Raw genomic sequence first — 24,968 nt, 5'->3', positions numbered from 1 at the left:
ATGTCAACCGCCATTCTTCAGCATGTGAAAGACACCCTGGCTGTTCCAATATCGACCAGAACAATTTCCCGTCGATTGGTTGAAGGAGGCCTGCACTCCCGGCGTCCGCTCAGAAGACTACCATTGACTCCACAGCATAGACGTGCACGCCTGGCATGGTGCCGGGCTAGAGCGACTTGGATGAGGGAATGGCGGAACGTCGTGTTCTCCGATGAGTCATGCTTCTGTTCTGTCAGTGATAGTCACCGCAGACGAGTGTGGCGTCGGCGTGGAGAAAGGTCAAATCCGGCAGTAACTGTGGAGCGCCCTACCGCTAGACAACGCGGCATCATGGTTCGGGGCGCTATTGCGTATGATTCCACGTCACCTCTAGTGCGTATTCAAGGCACGTTAAATGCCCACCGCTACGTGCAGCACGTGCTGCGGCCGGTGGCACTCCCGTACCTTCAGGGGCTGCCCAATGCTCTGTTTCAGCAGGATAATGCCCACCCACACACTGCTCGCATCTCCCAACAGGCTCTACGAGGTGTACAGATGCTTCCGTGGCCAGCGTACTCTCCGGATCTCTCACCAATCGAACACGTGTGGGATCTCATTGGACGCCGTTTACAAACTCTGCCCCAGCCTCGTACGGACGACCAACTGTGGCAAATGGTTGACAGAGAATGGAGAACCATCCCTCAGGACACCATCCGCACTCTTATTGACTCTGTACCTCGACGTGTTTCTGCGTGCATCGCCGCTCGCGGTGGTCCTACATCCTACTGAGTCGATGCCGTGCGCATTGTGTAACCTGCATATCGGTTTGAAATAAACATCAATTATTCGTCCGTGCCGTCTCTGTTTTTTCCCCAACTTTCATCCCTTTCGGACCACTCCTCCTTGGTGTTGTACATTAAACATAGATCAGATAAAAACCACAATCCTCATTCTCTTAACAATTTCCATTCACCTTTTCAGAAACCTCCCATACGTTTATACCTGTCAGCTCCACCCTAGATGAAACCACGCACCCTTCCCTCCCTCCCCTCTTCCTTTTCCATTCCTTCCACTGTTCCCCGCTTTTACTCAGGCTATTGTGATTTCCATAACAACATCGATAAAATCTATTAGAATGTACTTCAAATGGGGTGAGTTTCATGAACATTGTGTCTTCAGGGTGTCTTCAGCTGTTTTCTTCTCTCAACCATAGGTTTAATCTTTTTCTTTTTTTCAGACATCTTTTTTTTCTATTCAGATCTGTGTTGAAAACAAAGCCAATTCTTTTGGACCATATTACTTTTTGTCCAAACATTAAGATGTCTCCTAGCCAAAGATAAATCACGCTGTTTACATCTTTAAATACTACAATTCAGCACCTCAACACCTCAAGACACGTCATGTGGACATAATCTGAACTGGATGAATTGCAATTAACTATGGTCCTTCACAAGAAGAGACCACAACGTTTTAACACCACATGTTCGTGAATTGCACAGTATATATAATACAATAAAGAATTTGAAGTACACTGACGACTGTTAACTGCATATATCGGTTAAATTCGATATATGTACTGCACCACGGCACCAAGTCTCCGGTGAATCTACCAAATTAAACTTGCACAAAGACGTTCTACCTCGCAATTAGATGCTGCTGCTTCTCCATGAAATCTTGTACAAATTACCACACATCTCAGACCAGTACTAATCACCACTCCTCTTAGACCTCTTCGACCAAACAACTTAGACCACCTCTTAGACGACACAACTATCCTTACATCAACTTATATAAACTCGTGATGACCACTCATCTCCCTACTACTTGGTCATCCCTTCCACATTGACACAAGGTAGCTAGCGAATATGGACACTCGATCGAAACAACGTGGCCACGTACTTTAGAAAATCAGTCATGTGTCTAAATAGCTTTCCCAAACTTACAAACGGTTACCACCTAGATGTGTCAGCGGAAATTTTTTTGCCTAATACCACCTCGGTTAAACATAGCCTTGGTTGCAAAATATCATGCCAGCTCATCTGCCCACAGTTACACGTTAAAGTATGACTATTTCAAATCAACAAATGTCACTTATTTATAAACAGAATAATTACAAACAAAATTCCCTTATCCAATGATTAAATGATGTAATATGCGCGATATCTAATTATATTAAAGTCTAAATTATGAAAATCAGAATATAAAATCTAATGAATCGGGTCACTTAATGATGGTGATGATGATGATGATAATAATAATAATAATAATAATAATAATAATAATAATAATACATGCTGAATGAAATCTGTAACCCTGTTGTACGGTTACAGTATATGTGGCCATTATTCTGTTAATATGTGTAAGTTTTTGTTTTAAAGATCAAAATGTTATGTTTTATCAATTTGCTATAGATACAATTTCAACTTGTACTTTGTAAGAGGTGGTATCATCTGATGAAACAAGTTGTATAGCTCCATAACAGAGCACCAAGCTCTCAGGAACATTTAAAAAAATAATGTAAAAGACATTTTAGAAATGAATAACTTGGTCTGGAGTGTAAATAATTGAATGATCATGCAAAATTTATTAAAGTTTCCACTTATTTTTGCAATAAGTTAACAACTGACTAGGAAAAAAACTTATATTTTTCTGTAAAATTTTATTTTAGTAACTACCTGGTAAATCTCCTTCGCCTTATTTTTCTTGATGTTAGGCCATCCTTCTAGTGTCAAGAACACTAAGGTCAGTAGTTCTTTGCCTAAGTCTGATATTGTACCAAGGCACTGTGAATGTACCTTGCTGAGCAAGATAGTCATAAGCGACAGGTAACGGCAAGTCACTGTGTCACAGAAAGTCCGTTCTAAAAGCATGCATGCATCAGGTACTAATAATAATATTATTTGCTTTACGTCCCACTAACTACTTTTATGGTTTTCGGAGACGCCGAGGTGCCAGATCTGGATACGTACTGGACAGAGAACACTATTTTCCGCTCGCCGATTTTTTCGAAAACCATAGCACGAACCTGGTTCAAAAACATATTGTCATTCTTGCACTTTATCGACAGCAGTCATCATAAGGTGAATCTTGATAGGCTATACAAAATTAGGCAGATTCTCGAAAGGATCAGCGGACCAGTTTTCAGTTGCATACACTCCGGAATGGAAAATACCCTTGATAAAGGAATGTTAGCTTGGAGGGGCCGCTTGCATTTCCACGTTTACAATCCAGGAAAAATTACGAAGTATGGAATTTTGGTAAGGATAGTGTGTGAATCCCCTCCAGGGTACATATGTAAGTTGATAATCTATGACGCAAGTGGCATGAACATCCAAGACACTATATTTGACTTATTAGATCCCTACCTTGGTCACAGGTATACAATATACATGGACAATTTTTACAATAGTGTAGGCTTAGCCAAGGAACTGCGCGAACAAGAAACGGCTGTATGTGGGACAATAAGAAAGAATAGGGGACACTCTAAGGAATTCAGTGAAAGGCAGAACGAAGTTGAAAAAAGGAGAAATGTCTTTCGATAGGGACAATGAAGTACTGCTATGTTCAGGGAAGGACAAAAAGTAATTACTATAGTTTCAACTGTACAATCTGCAGAAATGGCTGAAGTACCGAACAGGTTTGGGAAAACAAGAATGAAACCTACAAACATTATTTATGCACGGAGTGGATACAGCCAACCAGTATTTGGCAATGTATCCATTCAGGTGAAAAACAGTGAAGTGGCCGAAAAAATGTTTTCCTACATTTTGCATTTTTAATGCATTCAGGCTTTTCCAAAAATCCAGTAACTCAAAAATAACTTTCCTAACATTCATGCAGGCAATATGTAGGAACTTCTTACAAGACAGTGAACATGAAGAACCATCAGAAGGCGCAAATATTTCTGTGTCGCCAGTCCCATCTCAGTCTTCAGTAGGCTCATCAGCATCTATGTGTAGCCCATAGGTGCAGCCCCATAAGCAAACTCCGATTAATGATCCACCATTACAACTTGATGGAAAAACAAAAGAGCATGCGCTTCATAAATTCTCAGGCATGAAATTGGACAATTTCCCAACTAGACAGTGCAGAGTGTGCGTAAAAAGCAACATCCAGCATGAAACCAGTAGGTTCTGTGGAAAGTGTGGTGTGCCTCTCCATCCAGGAAAATGTTAAACCAGGTACCACAGCCTCATGCACTACTAGTAAGCATCCTCAAGGCATATTGAAATTTTCAATATTGTACCTACAATTGTTTTTTTACAGTAACATTCAATGTAAAATATTGCACCATTGAGATGAGGGATTTAAAAAGACTGGGCTGGAAGTTTAAATCACCCACCGAGAAGCTAGTAGTCAATGTGTTAATTATTATTACTGCGCTTTGTTATTACTTGCAGAATGATACACAGTATTTCATTTTGGCACTCTCACAACATACTCTTCCATAACACCGATATATGTTCCGTGAACGTACAATACTTGTGAGTAGTACCATCATGTGTGGAACACCGTGAGTCTTCGCTCCTTTTGATTAGTACCCCAACATGACACATACCATGGTTCTACTTTACTAGCGATAAGTAACGTATAATTTACAATATGAAGTGTGGTTGAATTGGGCAAGGGCTATGGCGCTCAAAATGTTGCAAATGACATTTAACTATTACGTGTGACAAAGGTGAGCAATAAATAATACAAGTACACTGAACATGCTAATAAGTCTGGAATAAAAGTGCAAATGAGGTGCTCTGTGTTGTAGGTTAAAAATTTCAGTATGATTTTAGACTCATGGAATTCAGTAGGTCCTGGTAATACCCAATTCAACCACACTTCATATTGTAAATCATATATGCATAAGAATCTTACTGCTTAGAAACATGTTTTAGGATTTCATCAAAAAATATTGTGTATGTTTAATATGGCTGATGATGACCCCGAGTAGGGTTGAAACTAGTCCCATATAATGTAAATAATATTGCAAATACAACTTAGTATTCAATAGGTGGAAAACTCTCCTGTGTATAATTTATAAGATCACACTTCCTGCTGAGTGCACTGACTTTCTGCTTACTCAGGACAGCCCTCTTACCATTTAAATTCCTTACCACTTGCATATTGCATTCACATAAAGTCTTCACTGCACTTACTCAATCTGCTGAGCTGTGCCTACCGATCTTACCACACATCCATTGTTCTACTTACAGTTCCAACTCCACACTCAATTACGCAATAAGAAAATAAGCTTAACATTTCCATCTCTTAATTTACATAAATATCGTCCCAGTCTTACACCAACCTCTTCTCACAGCAGACCCAAACACACTCCATAAATCACATTCTCCTCCATCTCGTTCACTAAATACTCTTTGATTCAACTTACTCAAAATTCAACTTCTACATTAAAATTTTACTAATTGCCCTCAATCAACCTCTTATAATTAGAAACCCGAACAACTCCACATGGCAGAGACACACCACCATCATAAATTAGAAAACACAACTCCAAAACACATTTTACCATTAAATTTATTATACAAACACATACCATTATATACCATCATAACTATAAACATACCTCCAAGACACACTTCACCATTTAATTCACTAACTCTGACAGTTACTACATGCACTCATCAGCAATCTTTGCTTTCCACCACATTTACATAAATATCGTCACAATCTTAAATCACTCTATGACCAACGTTCTTCAAAGTGAAATCGCTCTATGACCATCGTTATGCACTCATCAACAAACTTTACATTCCACCACATTTACATAAATATCGTCCCAATCTTACACCAACCTCTTCTCACAACAGACCCAAACACACTCCATAATTCACATTTTCCTCCATCTCGTCAACTAAATACACTTCGATTCAACTTAATTACAAACCCAAACAACTTCACATGGCAGAGACACACCCCCACCATAAATTAACCAACAAAATCAGCTATGAATACCAACTATACTTCACTATCCATCTTAACTATAAACACACCTCACCATTAAACTCACTATACAAACACATACCACCATGTACCATCAACTCCACCTCATTCTCATCCTCTCTCTAACCATATAAAATACCAACCGCAGCTTATAAACCAAATCTTTTCAACTGTACACACACCTCCAAAACACACTTCACCATTAAATTCACTATACAAACACATACCACCATGTACCATCAACGCCACCTCATTCTCATCCTCACTCTAAACATTACCAAGTATTATTTCACAATCACTATACATTTCAGCTGCAACATCAATCATAAATAAAAAGCACTTCATTACCTATCCTTACACCACTTATTCATTTTTCTCTACCTTAATCGCCGTAACTCTGACAGCTACTAACTTTCTTTACTTAACTTCCTACTTCTCATTGCTACCCCCTCTTCCTTTCTGTCCTCCTTTCCTCACAGCTCTTTTAAACTCATGCTTCTCCCTTTCCTCACAGTTTCTCCTTTGCTAGGTGTCACCTTTGACTCATTCTTGCCTTCGCAGTACTTCGTTATCTCCGAAAGCACCCCCAAATACACCTCCTTATATGCTTCATTGACAACAGTCCTGATTGCTGTCCTCGGTGACATATTCATCCACCTCTCTTTATCAATGTTTCTGCCCACTCCATCACTGAAATCATCTCCCTTTCTTCCCTCAGCACTTGTCACCTCCGAAGCATTTTCTACAACCTCATTGGACTCTGTTACTTCCCTTCCTTCATGCCTCTCCTCACCAGGGGGTTTCCCTCACCCGGCCTTCCTCCCGCACTCATCTCCGTATCTTCCTCCTGTTCCATCTTTTCTTCTAGGTCCAGTAATTTTGTGACAGACCAAATTCTTATCCACTTGCCATTTATCACTACTAATTGCTGTCCCCTGATAAAGGCTCTCAATCCTTGGTGTCTAGCCCTTACCAAATGTTTCCTAAGAATTTTAACATTCTTGATCCTTTCACTTCCCATGTCTCTCTTAATCCATATTTTTTCACTCTGAATGTTACCCACATTTCTAATCACTATTTCGGCCATCAAAGTGGATAAAAGTTTCACTTTAATAGGCCTACTTCCTTTTACTTTACCTATTCTCTCCACATTGTCTATATCTACATCACTAAAATTAATTTTCATTTTGCCCTGGATTAGCTCCACCACTTTGTGAATTGTAATCACTTTGTCCTCTCTCTTTTCCTCTGGAACACCATATATAAATAGGCATTTCTTTCTACGATCTTGACTACTGGTTTCTACTTCTGATTTAAGCTTCGACGCTTCCTCTTCTAATCTTCTTATTTTTTGTCTTAATGATGCAACTTCTTTGACGTCGTTTCTCACTTTGGATGTTGTATCGTCTACATTTTCCTGGAACCACTTCTTCATTTTCTCGAACTCCTTCATTTGCTCTTGTATCATATTTTTAAGTTGCTCAAATGGGCAAACTTCTTCTACCATATCTTTTACTACCCTTCTAATTACTTCAACGTCTTCCCAACTCATGCTTCCACTGGAGATCGGCCCGGGGTTCAATTCAACTCCCCCAATCCATAGCATTACTATAATCACCGCAGCTGTCAGCATCATCTCACCCTTCATTCCCAATTCCATTCTGCTTCCTCCAACTTTCACTTCTTCTTTCTTCTTTCTCCCGTGCCATCTTCCTATAACTGCCCTGTATTGTTCCACACCAATTATCCTCCTTAAACTCTTCGCTTGTTTCTTGCACTCCCCTCCAGTACTCAGCTCTCTCACTACCGGCATCCTCTACTCAACATGTCCGCACTTGTCGCTCATGCAGGCTATGGTGAAAACAGCTACACCTTATTTGAATCCACTTGTGATTGTAAAGAAAAGTAATGGGAATCTGAGAATATGTCTTGATGCCAGACAGAAGCTGATACCAAAGTATAACCAAGTACCAAAAATCAAAGATATTATAAAAAATGTAAGGACATGAAGTACTTCACAACTATGGATTTCACGTCTTTTTTTTTTTTTGCTAGTTGCTTTACGTCGCACCGACACAGATAGGTCTTATGGCGACGATGGGACAGGAAAGGCCTAGGAGTTGGAAGGAAGCGGCCGTGGCCTTAATTAAGGTACAGCCCCAGCAATTGCCTGGTGTGAAAATGGGAAACCACGGAAAACCATTTTCAGGGCTGCCGATAGTGGGATTCGAACCTACTATCTCCCGGATGCAAGCTCACAGCCGCTCGCCTCTACGCGCACGGCCAACTCGCCCGGTATTTCACGTCTTCATTCCATCGCATTGTATTGGAAGAAAAATCAAGATTACTAACTGGATTTATGTTTGACAACCAAACATATGAGTACTGTATACTTCCATTTGGGCTTCAAAACAGCTGCACAGTCTTAATAAGAGCCCTAGATAGAAACCTGACACGTGAAGTGAAGGAATTCTTAATTTATTATGTAGATGACTTGGTCTTGGGAACTAAAACATTTCAAGAGCATTGTGATAAATTACTAAAGCTGTTAGAGAATCTGAAAAACACTGGATTTAAGATCAACCTAGTAAAATTCAAGTTCTGCCAGGAATAAATTTTATTTGTAGAACATGTAATAGATGGTGAAGGAATACAACCTAATCCTGTCAAGATAAAGGAAATGTGTAATTTTCCACGCCCTAACAGAATCAAGCAAGTAGGGCAATTCTTTGCAGATCATTGCGAAGGTTACACAAGCATTGCAGCACAATTACAAGATCTGTTGAAAACAAATAACCGATGGAAATGGGATGAGAAGGCAGAAAGAGCATTCCAAGAAATGAAAGATCTAATGGCAAGAAGCATAAAATTAAGATATCCGGAGTACGAAAAATAATTCATCATACAATCACGTGCCTCAAATATAAGCATAGGTGCATGCCTATATCAAGAAGAGAAAGGAAATCAGCAGAAATGAACTTACTTAACCTTCACAAGCAGAAAATTAAGAAGCCATGAAATATATTATACAACCACAGAACAGGAATTACTGGCAATTATCTATGCGTTACAGCAATGGAAAAAAAATCATATATGGTTACCAAACAATAATAAGACCAGATCACAAAGCATTAATATAAGGATTTAAAGCTGCGATGACCAATGAGAGAATAACCAGATGGATGTTGTTTACTCAACAATTCCAAATTAAGATAGAGTACTGCAGTGGAAAGAGTAACACACAGGCATATGCAGTCAGCTGGAATCTGGTAGAAAAAGAAGAAGAAATCCAGAGTATAGAATTAATTATGCAGGATGAAGAAATTTGGGAGAAGTTAAAAGAGTTAAGAAATTTACAGCACGCAGATGAGAAATGACACCAGATCATAAACAAATTACAAAACCATAACCCTAGTGACAATGAAAAGACAAAATTAACACAAGCATATTCACTTAAGAATGGAATATTAATGTCTTCAATAGGAAGAGATAGAAATAAAATGTGTATTTTGCTACCTCTGGTTGTACAAAATGAAATTATTTCACATGTGCCTAGAATTACTGGACACGGTGATATAGAAAAGGTTACCCAAGCCATACTGGAAAAATTCATCTGGAAAGGGTTAAGAAAAATGGTAAAAAGTATAGTAAGGACCTATATATGCCAGAGGGTGAAACATAGCAATTATCTAATAAAGCATCAACCTAGGTCAATACTACCAAAGAAGGCAAAAGAAATATAAGCGATACATATTTTTGGGAAATTGTCAACAGCCAAGAAAGGACATAAATTCATAGCAGTTGTCAAGGATATATTCACAAAATACATGTCATTACAGCCAATACAACGGGCTGATTCAAAGCAGGTGCTTCAGTGTTTAAGAAAAAGGATATTACCGAGCATGGGGAAACCAAATAAAATACTGTCAGACAGAGGAACACAATTCACCTCAGTACAATTCCGAGAAGCAATGAATGAGTTAGGAATCAAGCACATTTTATGCTCAGTAAGGCATCCAGCAGCTAATCCAGTTGAAGGATGTATGAAAGAGATCTCAAAATTTTGCCGTATCTACTGTTCCGATTGCCACTGGAGATGGATCGATGTGATCAAAATAATAAAAAATAGTACTAATTACACAGTCCATGAGTCAATGGGACAGATACCAAGCGTGCTACATCATAATATATATCCAGTAAGGCAGTGGGATTCACTCGTTGGACAAGTACAGTAAATTATGAAAAACCAAGTCCTGAGGAATTAAATCAGTTGGTTAGAGAAAGAATGTACAAACAATCTCAAAGAAGACTGAGGAGAGTTCAGCATAAAGGATTCCATTCTACACGGAAGGAAGGTGATCTTATATTAGTTAAGAAACCAATAACGTCGAAAGCATCAGCTAAAATATTTTCAAAATGTATACACTTATTTGATGGACCATTTGTTATAAGAAAATCATTTGGCAATAACGCATATCAAATTGAAAATATGGATGCAGTGAATATGAAGCTACATTTCAAGGAGAATTAAGAAAACGTATGAGAGACATTCCTGGTGACACAAGAAAGATAACAAAAATAATATACTGCATTAGGTAGAATATAGCATAAATGAAACAAAAAATACCTAAGAAAGGGATATGAGAAAGACAAAGAAAGGAAATCAATTTACGACAGCGAAAAGTCACATTGAAATGAATGTAAAATAGATAAATATGTAGCATGCAATATATTTAAGTCGATGTGGCGGAAATAATGTGCCAGTTCACTGTCATAAATTGACAGTTGGAACTGAAATGGACGCAGTTGCCACGAGAAGAATAGATAGGCACATAAATTCAATCATCGATATTGAGATAGTAATATAAATAGCGTAACAGAGGCGAGAAATATCAAGACGGTGGCGAGAAAAATAAAGAAAAGCCTAAGATTGTTATAACATTATTATTACTACTTCTCATAAAATACTGCAAGCTACAAGAAGCAACATTCCGATCATGAGAATAACAAGTAGATATTACGAGCAGCTCACTGAAATCTGAAAGGATTTATCATAGCATTTGGAAGAAGAAGGCCCATATTACACAGTATTGCATTGAAACGCATAAATAAATGCCAAGAAATTTGAGTGGCACATTGAGAAAAATATGACATAAAGGATTACATCATGTATCCCAAACAGCAGCAGCAGATAACATTTAAAGCTCGCCAGCAAGAAATATTAAAGTCACGGCAATTAGTAGTAATAATAATAATAATAATAATAATAATAATAATAATAATAATAATAATAATAATAATAATGTTATTTGTTTTATGTCCCACTAACTAATCTTTTACGGTTTTCGGAGACACCAGTGTGCCGGAATTTAGTCCCGCAGAAGTTCTTTTACATGCCAGTAAATCTCCTGACACGAAGCTGACTTATTTGAGCACCTTCAAATACCAGCGGACTGAGCCAGGATCGAACCTGCCAAGTTGGGGTCAGAAAGCCAGCGCCTTAACCGTCTGAGCCACTCAGCCCGGCACGGCAATTAGTATCAATATATAAAATAGATATCAAAATATATAATTGAATTTTAGGCAGACATAATGGTAATCTAGAAGAGAAAGTCAGAATTGAAACTTAGAAAAACGCTTTATTTAACACCTATATTAATATTAGAAGCCAGTGAAGATCCTAAGATGACAAAACTGACTATGTCTGTATCCATTTTTGTTACATTTACGCAAGAGATGCCCATCAACATGAGCTAAGAAGACCATGGCCGATGTCCGGGGAAGGCTAACCTGAGATGACGGAGAAGGAAGCATGACCTGTCCCACAACATCCCAGGGAGGATGTAGCAGCCAGACCTAAATCGCAGATGTCGAAGTACATCTAATTCCAACATCATTGGAGCAGTGGGAAAAAGATAAGTCATATGCAGTAGGTAAAGTAATAAAAATCTTCGAATTATCTCATAAATAGTGGATTTTTGTGTGATATCATATACATGTGACAGTGTAAAGGGATGATAGGTAGTCATCTAAATAAAATAGCAATTCTTTGGCTAGGATGTGAATGTGATACATGTAACCTGTCAATGTGTTCACAATGTTGTCTATCATAGAGATGAGGTTAGCATATGTGAATTATAAGAGTTATATCGACATTGTGGTTAATGTAACAAATAAGTTACCGTAAGGTTGGTATATTATAAATGGAGGTGATACAGAGCCATATGTAGGTAATAGTTGGATTATGTGAAGATATATGAGTAATATGAAATGAAACAGAAGTGAATTAAGAAGAAATGGAATATTCAAGCAAACAGATGATGATAACGGAATTATCTGCAGCAAGTCAACGAGTACAGAAAGGTAGTTGAGATGGAGGAAGAAATATGATGAGGAGATATGAAGCGGATGATATATATGAAGAATGAGTGAGTAAGAAGAAGAGTAATGATGGTGATAATTATTATTTCATCGAAAAGAAGAAAATGATTTATGGCAATGGTTATATTGAGAGGATTGATGCAATTTGAGGTTAATAATATATATTTAATTCCATGATGAGTAATCATTCTTAGGTATTCCATATCCAGCATTGAATATGATTTGTATAGCTTACATATAGGAGGTAGACATATATAAGTCATCGAGATGAATCTATATAAGAAAAGTTGAGTAGAATATTAACCAACATTAACCCAAATTTCAACCACAGCCATGTTCCTTTGATAAATAGAAATATATCATACTTATTTATCACATTTATGCTATTGGTGAGGTTACTGACACATAATTGCTAAAGATATTGGTTGTTAGAATCTTCTTAAATGACATACCATAACTATTTTAATAAATAGTGATAAGTGAGGTGTTGTAAGTTAGTAATGACATGTTGATATGTTCCATGTGATACATTTACGCAGTTAACTTAATTCATAGAATTTATGAGAGAGATGATATCCACATGAGCTATTGGTAATGATGATAGATGATAATTTTGAAGAGTGCGTATGTAGTAAATGACTTATCGTTTATCTTTTTCCTGATGTATCCACATATAAGGCAACTGATGTGATTAATATTCTCAATATTATTGATTAACTATGGAGATGTGAAGACATGAATAGATAAAAATTGGGATAAGTCAGAGGAACGGATGATGCTCAATGATTTTCCGAACAGATCTGTAAATTTTATAACATTAACTAAAGTATGGATTGTAATCTCATTGTCACAAAGGAATTGAACAAGAGATGTGATTTTAATTTACAGGCACAGAAATCGAGGAATTATTTCAGATTTATTTTCTACTTTTCGATACATAATTGTAAATAATTTATTTTTGTTTTAATCAAAGATCTTTGATGAGTTACTTCAATGATTAACAAATTTTAAATGAAGAGAGATACTTATTTCCAATGATATTTCATTCTTCTTTTATTTTCAAAATGATAATAGTCACACTTATTGGCATTTTTATGTTATACTATGAAAAGTTGATAGTTATAGTGAACCTTAGGTTAAGGAGTACAAATTTTACTGTGCGAAAATAAGTGATCGGCAGGATGGAGACGTCCATTGACTTAGTTGAAAGGAATTTAGTTGGCAAACACAGCTAAATGATCATCTCTCCAGACCCCACGACCTCAGGAAGCAATGAAAATAGAAATTTAATTGGAAATGAGCTAGTCTGAATTTCTTCGTGGCCTGACCTGGACGCAGGAATGGTGCATTAGGTTCGAATCTTCTTTTGATCTCCATCATCTTGTTCGTATCCTTCTTCTGTCCCCTCTTTCTCGGCCTTTGTCACTGCTAGAAGGGCTGTAGCTGATTCAAAAATGTGGCGTGTCGTAAGTTGTTCATCACTTCGTATGAAGTTCTCTGCCTCGCAGGAAACTTTTCTCACCTGACATGAGTTGGATATTGCCGATGCATTTTCAAGCACTTCATTTGTTCCACCATCTGTATTATCACTCCCTCCAAACGTGCGTATTTTGTCCAAACAGTGACATTGATCATGCCAGCACCAGAAATGCGCGAATATTTTACGTAGGATTTCATCAGTTACTAATATTTTCCGCATTGTACTAGCTGATTTTAAAGAATTCTTTCATTTTTCATTTCTGATTCCGCGTTGAGGAGATTCCGTATTATACAAAAGAAAGAACATTATAACCCCGTAAGCTTCGCTGAGACCGAGAAGATATTCTGTAGTGAACAAGTTCCTGCTTTATTCAAGTTCCGCTTTGAGCACGTTTTACTGTATACAGGTAATAAAATATTATATACTATTAATTACATGTTCGTACATTAAATAAACTCATATTAATATACATACAGCAGATGTTTCATGACATAACCTCACAAATAATACAACCACGATTTATACCAAAAAGTTCGTGCACAACTGCATAAATAATAATACTAATAGATGTAAACAACTTCATAGCCACACCTCACAAGTAATAATAATAATAACAATAATAACAACAATAATAATAAATTGAGCTTGATATTTCCATTATTTACGCATGGGTTAAAGAGTATTGTTTCCATATATACTAGTCTATTACCCTCAAGTCAGTTTCACTCTTCCTGATGATAAGAATTTTCCTCCTTTCCATCATATCAACTATTTCTTCAGTTTTATTTGTCAGTGTTGGAATATTCAAGGTTCAAATCTGGCAACTGGGTCTTAATTTGGGTTTCATAGCTGGAGAAGCTTCAGGCTGTAAGCCGTCATACGGACGTAGCTGTTGTCGTCTTGAGTTCTTCTATCCGAGGCTCATATCTGTCTTGAAAGCAATTGCAATTACTCTCCAACTGACTTGCTAAGCCTAACGTTAAAGAAGATTTTCTGTCAGGGTTATCTCCCTTAACCTTTGGGAGTCCCCTGCCACATCTGCAAGGTAGCAGCTTCCTGTTGAATTTGTGTGTCAATTTCCCACACAAAGGCTTCAACAAGCCCCTAAGGGTGAACTCTCAATTGAAGAAAACAGCCACCAAATGCTGTTTTCAGAGAAAAATGGATTGGATAGAACTCTCCATGCATACCAAGTGGTCAGTGGTGGAGCAAGCAGCTCGGAAACCACACTGGTACTCGGACAAAAGTCCTCTTTCCTCCAAACACCATACAAGTGGTCGGTTAACCATCCTCTCAGATAGTTTACACAGACAGTTAGTAAGAGAAATAGGTCTGTAACTTCCTGCATAATTAGGACCTTTGTCAGGCTTCAAGAGAGGAATTACTATTCCCTCTCGCCACTGTGATGGAAACTTGCCCTCTATCCAGATTTGGTTGAACACCCCAAGAATCTATTAGACTATTCTCACTGAGGAGTTTCAACATCTAGTTATGGACAAGGCGCTGCGGAGTTCCCACTCGATAAAGCGCACGTTAAAATCCTCTGAAGCATGAGTGGCAAAATGTAAATGATGGAAGTCTGCCTCCCACTTCAGAGCAAGGAAATCAGGATGGTAATTCCTGGAACCAGACACATCTGCAAAATGACTTGCTAGATGATTAGCAACCGAAGGTGGATCAGTGATGATACTGCCTGCAATGGAAATTCCTGGTAGTAAGGATAGTCCTTGTTCACCCGAATGTGCCGAAGTTTAGTCCACACTTGAGATGACTGTGTATGTGATGACATGGACGACACATACCTTTCCCATGAAGCTTTCTTACTCTGTCGACTAAGAACTCGCGCCTTATCGCAGAGTTTTTTTTAAATGTTACCAAATTGGCTACAGTAGGCAGCCTACGACTGTGTTCATGAGCATGACGACGTTCTTTTATAGCTACTGTGATTTCTTCATTCCACTAAGGAACGAGTTTACGCTGAGGAGTCCCCGATAAAAGATGGAATGTGCTCCTCAGCAGCAGCAGCAAGAATAACTTGTATGATATAAGTTACATCATAGTTTATGCTCCGACTATTTGCGCTGTTAAAGACAGCTAGTAATGTGAACTTTGGCCAATCAGCATGTTTAAGAATCCATCAAGGATAAAGCTAAAATAACTCCTGGTATACATCCATAACAAAACTTACACGAAGTGGGGGACAGTTCTGAACAACAGTAAGATTCATATTTCCTAACAACTCACCTGAATGGTCTGCCCTGCATCGGCACCATCCTGTATGGTGATTGTTGATGCCTCTGCATTATTCACTGCTTCTATAACTTTTTGGACTCTTTGCACAGTAAGCCATAGATCTTTGATTTCATGAACATCCAGCTCTGAGTAGCGTTTTACACAACGAATTGGGCTAACCAATACATCTGATAAGTTATGTTAAGGAACACATTGCATATGGAAAACTGGTAAACTTACAAAGGATTATATACAGCTTGGTTTTAATAGTACTGAAACTACAAGAAAATAATACAATATGCAAGAGGTTGAATAAAGACCATACACACAAAATTTTTATATATACTGCCGGACAATGAAAATATCATACAAGAAAACACGCATTGGTGGCACTGAACCTATACTGAGGTAGAGGTACAGAAGAGTAATGCACATGATCAAACAGAGCAGTAGAATAATTACAGTATGTTGTCCTGAGGCAGAAGGGTCCACAACAGTTGGACAGTGTATTCCAAATCCCGGACACTGTAGCACGATGCCAAATGGCATTTTAACTGGACCTACACACGCTCCATCACAGTTCCAATGACCTCCTCTGTCCATTTCCTCGTTCCTTCTATCCCCCTTCCCAACGCTTCCCACCTTCCCACTTTTCTCTCTCTCTCCCTCTTTTGTTTCTTTTTTGTAATTCGCTTTACATAGCACCGACACCGCCTGGTGTGAAAAATGGAAAACCACGGAAAACCATCTTCAGGGCTGCCAACAATGGGGTTCGAACCCACTACCTCCTGGATGCAAGGTCACAGCTGCGCGCCGCTAACCGCATGGCCAACTCACCCAGTACCCAATTTTCTACAGGTCAGTGTTATTTGTATCTTGGGTATGAACACACACTTGGCAACAAAACTTGAAGAGTCGTACCATGCCCAACATAATTCATACTGAAAAATAACTAGTCCATCATAGAAATATTTTTGGATCTAAGATCTCCTGTTTTACAAGGTCACTCCAGCCAAACGCATCTGTCACCACCTTAAGCACATCAATCATGTGAACACCTGTTTAAGACCAAGCCATAGGTCACATTTGACACAAGCCTTATAAGATAAATATTGTTTGTTACCAACTGCAATGGATTTTCATCAGCTGAGTCTGTCAAGATCGTATTTTATATCTAGATGCCAACACAATAGTTCACAGACCCAATTAAAAAAATTAAGTTGAATACTTTGGGGATTCTTTCCGGGGCAACTCGGTCACAATTACCACGGATCGGAAACCGTTGTTTTAACTGAACAAAAAATTATTTTCACTATTTCTCTCTCTCTGGCGTGAGTCAAGTTGAAACGGTATTGCATAGCATTTCCTGCTGGCTTAAACGGAGTGATAAGCCGTGGAGATATTCCATAGTCCGAATCACCAAGTAAGCAAGCATTACCATCGAACTGAGAAATGATGTTTCTAATTGGGCTACATCTCCATATGCTAGCATTGTGCATGCTACCAGGCCACTCTGCGCTTATGCTCGTAAATTTGTCATCGGCATTGACAGTAGCTTGCATGTTGATACTGGCATACCCTTTCTGTTTTATGTACTCATCGCCATGCACAAATGGTTTCTTTATTTCTATTTGAGTGCAGTTCAACGCACCTATGATGGTTGGCAGATGAAAACGAGTTTGCCTGTGTAACTTAGCATTATTCATTTCCTGCATTGTGGAAGGAAATTTTATCTTATTGTTAGCTTTGTCAAGAACACGATCCATAACAAAATTAATAAATCATGTCAGCAGCTGCTATCGAAGTCAGTCGGAACACTTGGCATTGCCGAACGCAGTCTTTGGTGAAATGTCGGGACATTCACTCGCTCCTGGACCACAGCCTACAAGCCCAGAAATCCGATGAGGGTGGGCGGCATCTGCCATGTGTAGGTAACCGCGTGTTATTGTATCTGATCTTTTTCCTTTTACCACCTTGTAACCGTCCAGGCTTCTCCAGCCATACTTTTATGCGATATCACTCGATATCAAGATTATCCGCCATCGGCAATTATTTATAAAATATTTAATCTAATTTCAATCATTTGTAAATACGGCTTTTTGAATCATATTGTATATATTAGAACATCAGTTATTATTTAAATTATTATAAATTGTAGGATAGGAATTCATTATGTACAGTAGAGTCTCAATTATCCGACCTAAACGGGACCTGGAGTACGTCGGATCACCGAAAATGTCAGATAATACAGAATAACTTTGAAAATGAACTAAAACAAACAGGAAGGCTATACTGTATTACTATGTTTCACGGTACTCTATTTATTGACTTATCAATTCAATTGTACAGATGCAGTATTGAACGAAAACATTCCAAATGTCTTACGAAAAGAAATTTGTCAATAATGTCTGCTTGCCTGCTGATTCACGTTTTCTTGTTGCGAGATCCCGCCATCGACGATAATCCTTCACTGTGAGTCAACGTTTCCTCCTTTTGTTCTGCAATGCCTCGTTCTTCTTCTTCATCATCCTCATTTTAGTTAGCATTCACAAAACCAATAATATCAGGGTCAGTTAGTTCAAACAGCTGATCTTGTGCACACCACTTACTCACATTTTGAGTTGTAGCATCCTCACAGCCAGGAATGAAATTCAGTACGGGCACAAGGTTTTCCATGTCTTCCTGTACCACCTCTTCTCGATGTTCAACTTCACTCAACAATATGTTCCAAGATTTTCTAATGTCGTTGTTTCAACGTCTTCCCAAGACTGCGCTATCCAGTATGCCACGTCTTTCATGTCTTTCATTTTAACTTTTCTGTCATGTCATTGCCATTGTCCATTTTCTCTATGAGGGATGAAAGGAGTTTCCACCGATATTTCCTCTTCAGTGTTTCCAACACACCTTGGTCCATTGGCGGCATAATGACGTCACGTTAGGAGGGAGGAACATGACTTTGATGTCACCATTTCTAAGTTGCTCTTCATTTCGGTGTGATGGAGCGTTGTCTAGTAGAACAATAGCTTTTCTAGGGAGATTGTTTGAAGCTAAAAATGTTTCTACATCTGGAACAAACTGTGTAAAGAACAGTCTTTTAAGAAGTCAGCAGACATCCAGGCAGTCTTATGATTCATGTAATGGACTGAAAGAGCAGTAACAGAAATGTTTTTAAATGTCCTAGCCTTCTTTGCTTTACCGATCATAAGCAATTTTGCTTTTAAGTTACCAGTAATATTACTACAGGCAAGAACAGTAACTCTTTCCTTACTACGCTTGTAGCCAGGTGCAGACGTCTTGGCTTGGGCTGCGAGAGTTTTGATGGCAGCATTTTGAAATTCAGCCCAGTCTCATCACAATTAAAAATCTGATCACTGGTTAATCCTTCAGCAAGAATTATTTCTTGAAGTACCTTTTAAATTTCACAACCTCATCGGATTTACCTGACAGTTTTTCTCCATAGATATTAAATTGCCCAATGCTGTACCGTTTTTTCCACTGATCAAGCCACTTAGCACTGGCAGTAAAATTAGGGTCCCCTTCATTTAACTCCTTCTGGAAATACACCGCCATTTCTTGCAGAATGGGGCCAGATATTGACAGGCCTTTTTCCCGGTTTTGAGTGAACCAAAGAAATAGTGTTTCACTTGCTTTTTCGTACACACATTCTTCATTGTTTTTCTAAATTTTCAGTGCATCACTTGTTGCTGTGCTAGAGCACCACTTTGAAATTTCTTCCCTCTTATCTTTCCAGTCTCCCACTGTAACTCGTCCAACACCATAATCTAAAGCCACTTTTTGAAGAGTTTACCCTTTGTCCAGTCTCCTTAACCCACTAAACTTATCTTCCACAGAAACAATCACTTTCTTCCGTTTACTTGCCATACAGAGGATATGAAAACTATAACATCTGCGTCCAACCAATACTACACTGAACAATCCTACCAATGACTGCCAGTGCTTGTCCCACAGTCGCACCCTCTACACCGGGTGTCCCAGAATTGCTTCCACCTAAAGTTCAAATTCAGCCTACTGGTGTCGGATAACACGAAATGTCGGATAAGCGAAGGTTGATTGAGCGAGATTCTACTGTACTGTAAATATGGTCAATGTTGAGACAGAGTTCATGTCATTTCATCTCATACTTGTGTACACGGAAAAGTTATTCTTGAAGTGGGGAAGTTGCATGACTCACAGGTTTAACTCATGAGTAAGAGGCACTACACAGCGACCTGCGTGCAAGGCTAGCAAGCCAGCATACTACATCATTGCCACGCCGACTGGTTACTTGTGAAGAAAAAAGAGAGGGAGATATAATGTGATCTACGAATCAGATGCTTCGTTGTATAGATTTTGGTATTGAGCTATTACCAAGAGTGGGGAGAGCTCGGTGATATATTATCTAGTGTGGAGCAACCCTCGACTCACATCACTATCAGAACGTCAATTACTTTATTGATTTTTGAGACAGTGAGTGGTCGCTCCGAGACATAGTTATTTTCGTACAGTGTGTTGTCGCTTCGACACAGTACGTAACTGCTGTGATGCTGTCGGTTCAGGGAGAGATGAAACAAGCTTACGGCTTGTGATATATTCAGTAATTATTCTGGACGAAGAACTATGTTTAGTTCAAGTCCACGGAATTTGGTACAAATCTGTATTGTATCAGTAGAATAGCTAAGTTGGATTGAGATTTCTGCTAACATGGAAAAATTCATCTGAATTTTCTCCTCCTACGATCAACGGTGATCAATTTTCACAAGTATAGGGCCAATGTCTAATTTAAAGACTAGGCAATTAGGGAGTGCTAGTCCAGATAGCCCAAACCATATCACAGAAGAAAGGAAGGAAGGATGTCCATGGAGCCAATTCTACAATGAGAAGAGGGGAACGAGTAACCACGGAAAATAGATGACCTCCACGGAAGCTGCAATTGGTGAGCTTCAATTAGATAAAGCAAGCAATAGTTAATTTCAGTAACGTAAATTCTTAAATCTCTCCACACTTAAAGGAACTTTTCCAATTCATCTCATTTTTTTATATAATAAATTCATTTGTATTTTATATTGCGTTAATTTTCTTTCTTAGGCGATACTTAATGGTTAATTATTTAAAATCAACCCCTGTGATTTAAGTATAAGTCTCTATGCTAGTAAATATAAATTTTGCTTTACAGTTTTGTTTAAAGCTGTAACGCTGGCGCCCCAACATTACATAGAGAAATGGGAAACCATGGAATGATAATTAATTCTATTTGCGTGGCAATTTGCGGGCAAGCCACATATAGTTTATATTTATATTCATGTGTCCCCAGGTATTAACTTTTGTCTCCTCTAATGAGAACCTTAGGAGAGAGAACAGTTACAACCTTGACTAGTACTAATCTTGCTGCATAAGGAACAGTTGAGTTCTTTTTTTTTTCCGGTAAAGGAGTAAGGGGTTTGTTGCCCGCCCGTAGGAGCTGAATTGCCGCTTGGTCACCAAGCCACTCGACAGCAAGTTCCTCAACTAATGAAATTGTGAAGTCAAGTCTTGACAGGGGTTTGTCTGTATTATCTTTATACATACAAAATGTACAAGTTGATTATCATTCTTCTAAAAATGTGAAATGTCACCTTTTCTCCAATACTTTAGTGCCCGGCGTTCATCTAAATAGCAGTATGGCATTTGATATGATGAGTCAACTCCGCCCATATAAGAACTGTACTGCCGAATAACAGATGGCTTGCTGGTTATAAATAACTTGTTTCCTTTCTTCTTTGATTTCATTTCATTTTTTGCCTCGACTTTTGTAGACAGGAGTAGTAGTAGCTAACAACTGGTAGCAGATTTACTCCCGCCAACTACTACAAACAAACATCAGCTTCTACAAGGTTATCAGTGCTACCAACTTTAAAACTTGTTGTATATAGTCTTATTTAATCCAATACTAGTCCAAAATATTTATTATACATTATTAAAACAAATAACATGGAAAATATTTTTTGCCGGAACATCCGATCAATCAGACGCTGGCGTTTTCAGACTGAACCTCGAACGTCCAATCAATCGGACACTGGCAGTTAAAGGGTTAATATATTTTAATTATCTTTTATTAAATGACAAGTACGACTATACCCTGTAAATATGTATTGCACATTTGTATAACCTCAAATACGTATTGTTCATATATTTTAATTATCTTTTATTAAACGTTACATACGACCATATTATGTTACCCTCTTCAACAAATTACTTACGACTCTCTACGACAAACACGCCACAGTTTGGACAGCTAGAATAAAACGTAAACCAGCACCATGGCTGACACAAGACATCAGACAAAAAATGTGTGACAAAGACGCAGCATATAAACACTCCAATAATATTCGACAGCTAGAAATATTGAAAGATACACAAACTACATAATGCAACAAATCAAGCAATCAGAAATGCAAAAATACGAGACACGCATGAGATCCTGAAAAGCAACAACTCAACCAGGGTGTGGAAATCTCTCTGCAACAATGGTCTGGGGGGAAACAAAGGAAACAATTTAAAAATAGACATACCACTGGACATCAACAGATATTTTAGCACTCAATCATCAGCACAGACAGACGAACAACCCAAAAAAAAGAAACAACAGAAAGAATTATATCTAAACTGAGACATTTGACTGATACATTTCAGTTTGACCACATTACACCACAAGACATTAGGATCGTAATATCTGAAATCAAATTGGATGCAACTGGTTGTGACGGAATAAACTTGCCGCAGATAAAAAACTTATGGAAATTGTGCTCCTCACAATCACACATTATAAAAACTTCTCTCATGGCTGGGATTTTTCTTTCTGAATGGAAGTGTGCCATAATACAACCTTTAGAAAACAAAAGAACCCAAGCAACCCAGAAGACTTTCGACCAATTTGTATATTACCCTGCCTAGGTAAAAGACTCAAAAAAATTGTACACAAACAATTCTCTATTTATCTTCAAAACCCAACCTACTGGACACATATCAGTCAGGATTCCGACCTAACCACAGCGTTACTGAAAGTTACCAATGACATTCAATCAGAAATGGGCAAAGGTCGAATGACAGTTCTTATACTATTAGACTTAAGTAAAGCATTTGACTGTGTAGACAGAAACATATTATTGGCAAAATTCAAAGCTATTAATTTTTCCCCTACACCTTTATCTAGGTTGCAGTCATATCTCACAGGACGTCAACAATGTGTATCAGTAGGTACTAATACCTCAAAGTGGGCAGAATCAGAAGCAGGCATAATTCAAGGCAGTGCCCTGGCACCTCTCCTCTTCTTCATGTACCTAAATGACTTACCAGAAAATATAAAAAACTATAAATATCACTTATATGCAGATGACATACGGTTATACATACACACAGACCCAAAAGACCTGGCCATAAATAACGTGAACGAAGACCTAAGTATAATTCGAGACTGGACTGTTAATAATTCCCTTAAAGTTAACCCTCAAAAATCACAAGCCATTATAGTAAGATCTAAAAATAACCACAGCAAATTGGATTGGAAAAACATTCCTCCGATTATGTTCCAAGGAACAGAAATCAGTCTGAAAGACTCTGTGAAGAACCTTGGGCTAATCATTGACAAAACACTAACCTGGTCTAAACACGCAACAAAAATCTGCCAGCGAACTTTCTACACACTACATACATTTAAAAGGCTAAGAGATCTTCTCCCATTTAAAACAAAGAAATTACTTATACAAAGTTTAATTCTACCCATTTTCGACTACGGAGGCTTACAGTTTAAACAGCACACTCAGTACCAAATTACAGTGTGCATACAACGCATGTATCTGCTTTATCTTCAATAAACCAAGATATTGCCCTACCTTAATCAGTTATCTTCGCTATATTTAGAGGAGAGATGAAAGCTGCACTCTGTGTCAGTTATTCACAGTTTACTTGAGAGATGACCTTCGGTACCTATCATCCAGAAATAGTCACCAAACAGGGTCATTAACAACACTCCCTGCTAAGCTGCCCTACTCATCACACTACTAGTTACAGTGATTCATTCATCCCTGCTACTATCCACCTGTGGAATTCCCTGCTGGCTGAAATTAGAGACATTCCTAATACTCAGCTGTTCAAAAGGAGGTGTTACAAACATTACTTACATATAAGAACATAGAATATATCCAAGATAATTTAGGTTACTTTCTTCATGTAAATATTAACCGAAGGAACTAGAAGATAAGCTTTCCAATTTAGTCGATAAGTCTATAACTTTAGTATGTTGTAGAAGTAAACACAAATTAAACAGTGTATTATGGTTGGGCATAATAGCAGGCTCTATAGCTTGAGCCACGCCATACAAAGTGAGTGAGTGAGTGAGTGAGTGAGTGAGTGAGTGAGTAAATCAATAAATAAATCAATAAATAAATACATATGTATTGTACATTTATATAACCTCAAAATCTGTGTAGTTGAAAACTCTAGAAAACTCTGCAATATTCGTATATTGGATATGATCCATTATCATTCTGTTACATACGGAGGTTTCTGGAAACTTACAGTAATGATTTATTATCCAGATACATGTGGAAACACGTGTGTCCATGTGTGTTTATCAATGATAATCGGACATTCAAGTTTGATCTACCCCAATTGAGAGGCCGGTCAATCAATTGTCCATGTATGTTTGTGTTCCATTCAGAGTGTTGCAAGAACATTTCCAGAAGTAGATATTTCTAGACTGTTTGTCTAACAGTATATATCGAGTAAGACACAAGTCAGACAGTCAAGTCAGTGTTGGACTCGGAGTTAGAGTTGGGCGCCGTAGTGGAGTCAGTGCTGGACTCAGAGCGAGAGCTGGGCTCCATGGTGAAGTCAGTGTTGGGCTCGGAATGAATGTTGGACTTCCTGGTGAAGTCAGTCAGTCAGTCAGTCAGTCAGTCAGTGA

General features: G+C 38.2%; 1 protein-coding gene across 2 annotated transcripts in view; it reads right to left on the bottom strand.

The window, feature by feature from the left end:
* Positions 1-24,968, bottom strand: part of NitFhit (NFT-1 protein) — a 212,579-nt gene that overhangs the window by 5,701 nt on the left and 181,910 nt on the right. For both annotated transcript variants that reach the window (XM_067139252.2, XM_067139251.2), the window contains exon 7: positions 16,040-16,215. In XM_067139252.2, the coding sequence (XP_066995353.2) occupies positions 16,040-16,215 (176 nt within the window). The remainder of the gene's footprint in view (positions 1-16,039; positions 16,216-24,968) is intronic.

This window comes from Anabrus simplex, chromosome 2, assembly GCF_040414725.1.
Source record: "Anabrus simplex isolate iqAnaSimp1 chromosome 2, ASM4041472v1, whole genome shotgun sequence".
In the NCBI taxonomy this organism is placed as follows: Eukaryota; Metazoa; Arthropoda; class Insecta; order Orthoptera; family Tettigoniidae; genus Anabrus; species Anabrus simplex.
The sequence above is the reverse complement of the archived record's forward strand: the minus strand, read 5'-3'. Positions and strand labels throughout refer to the sequence as shown.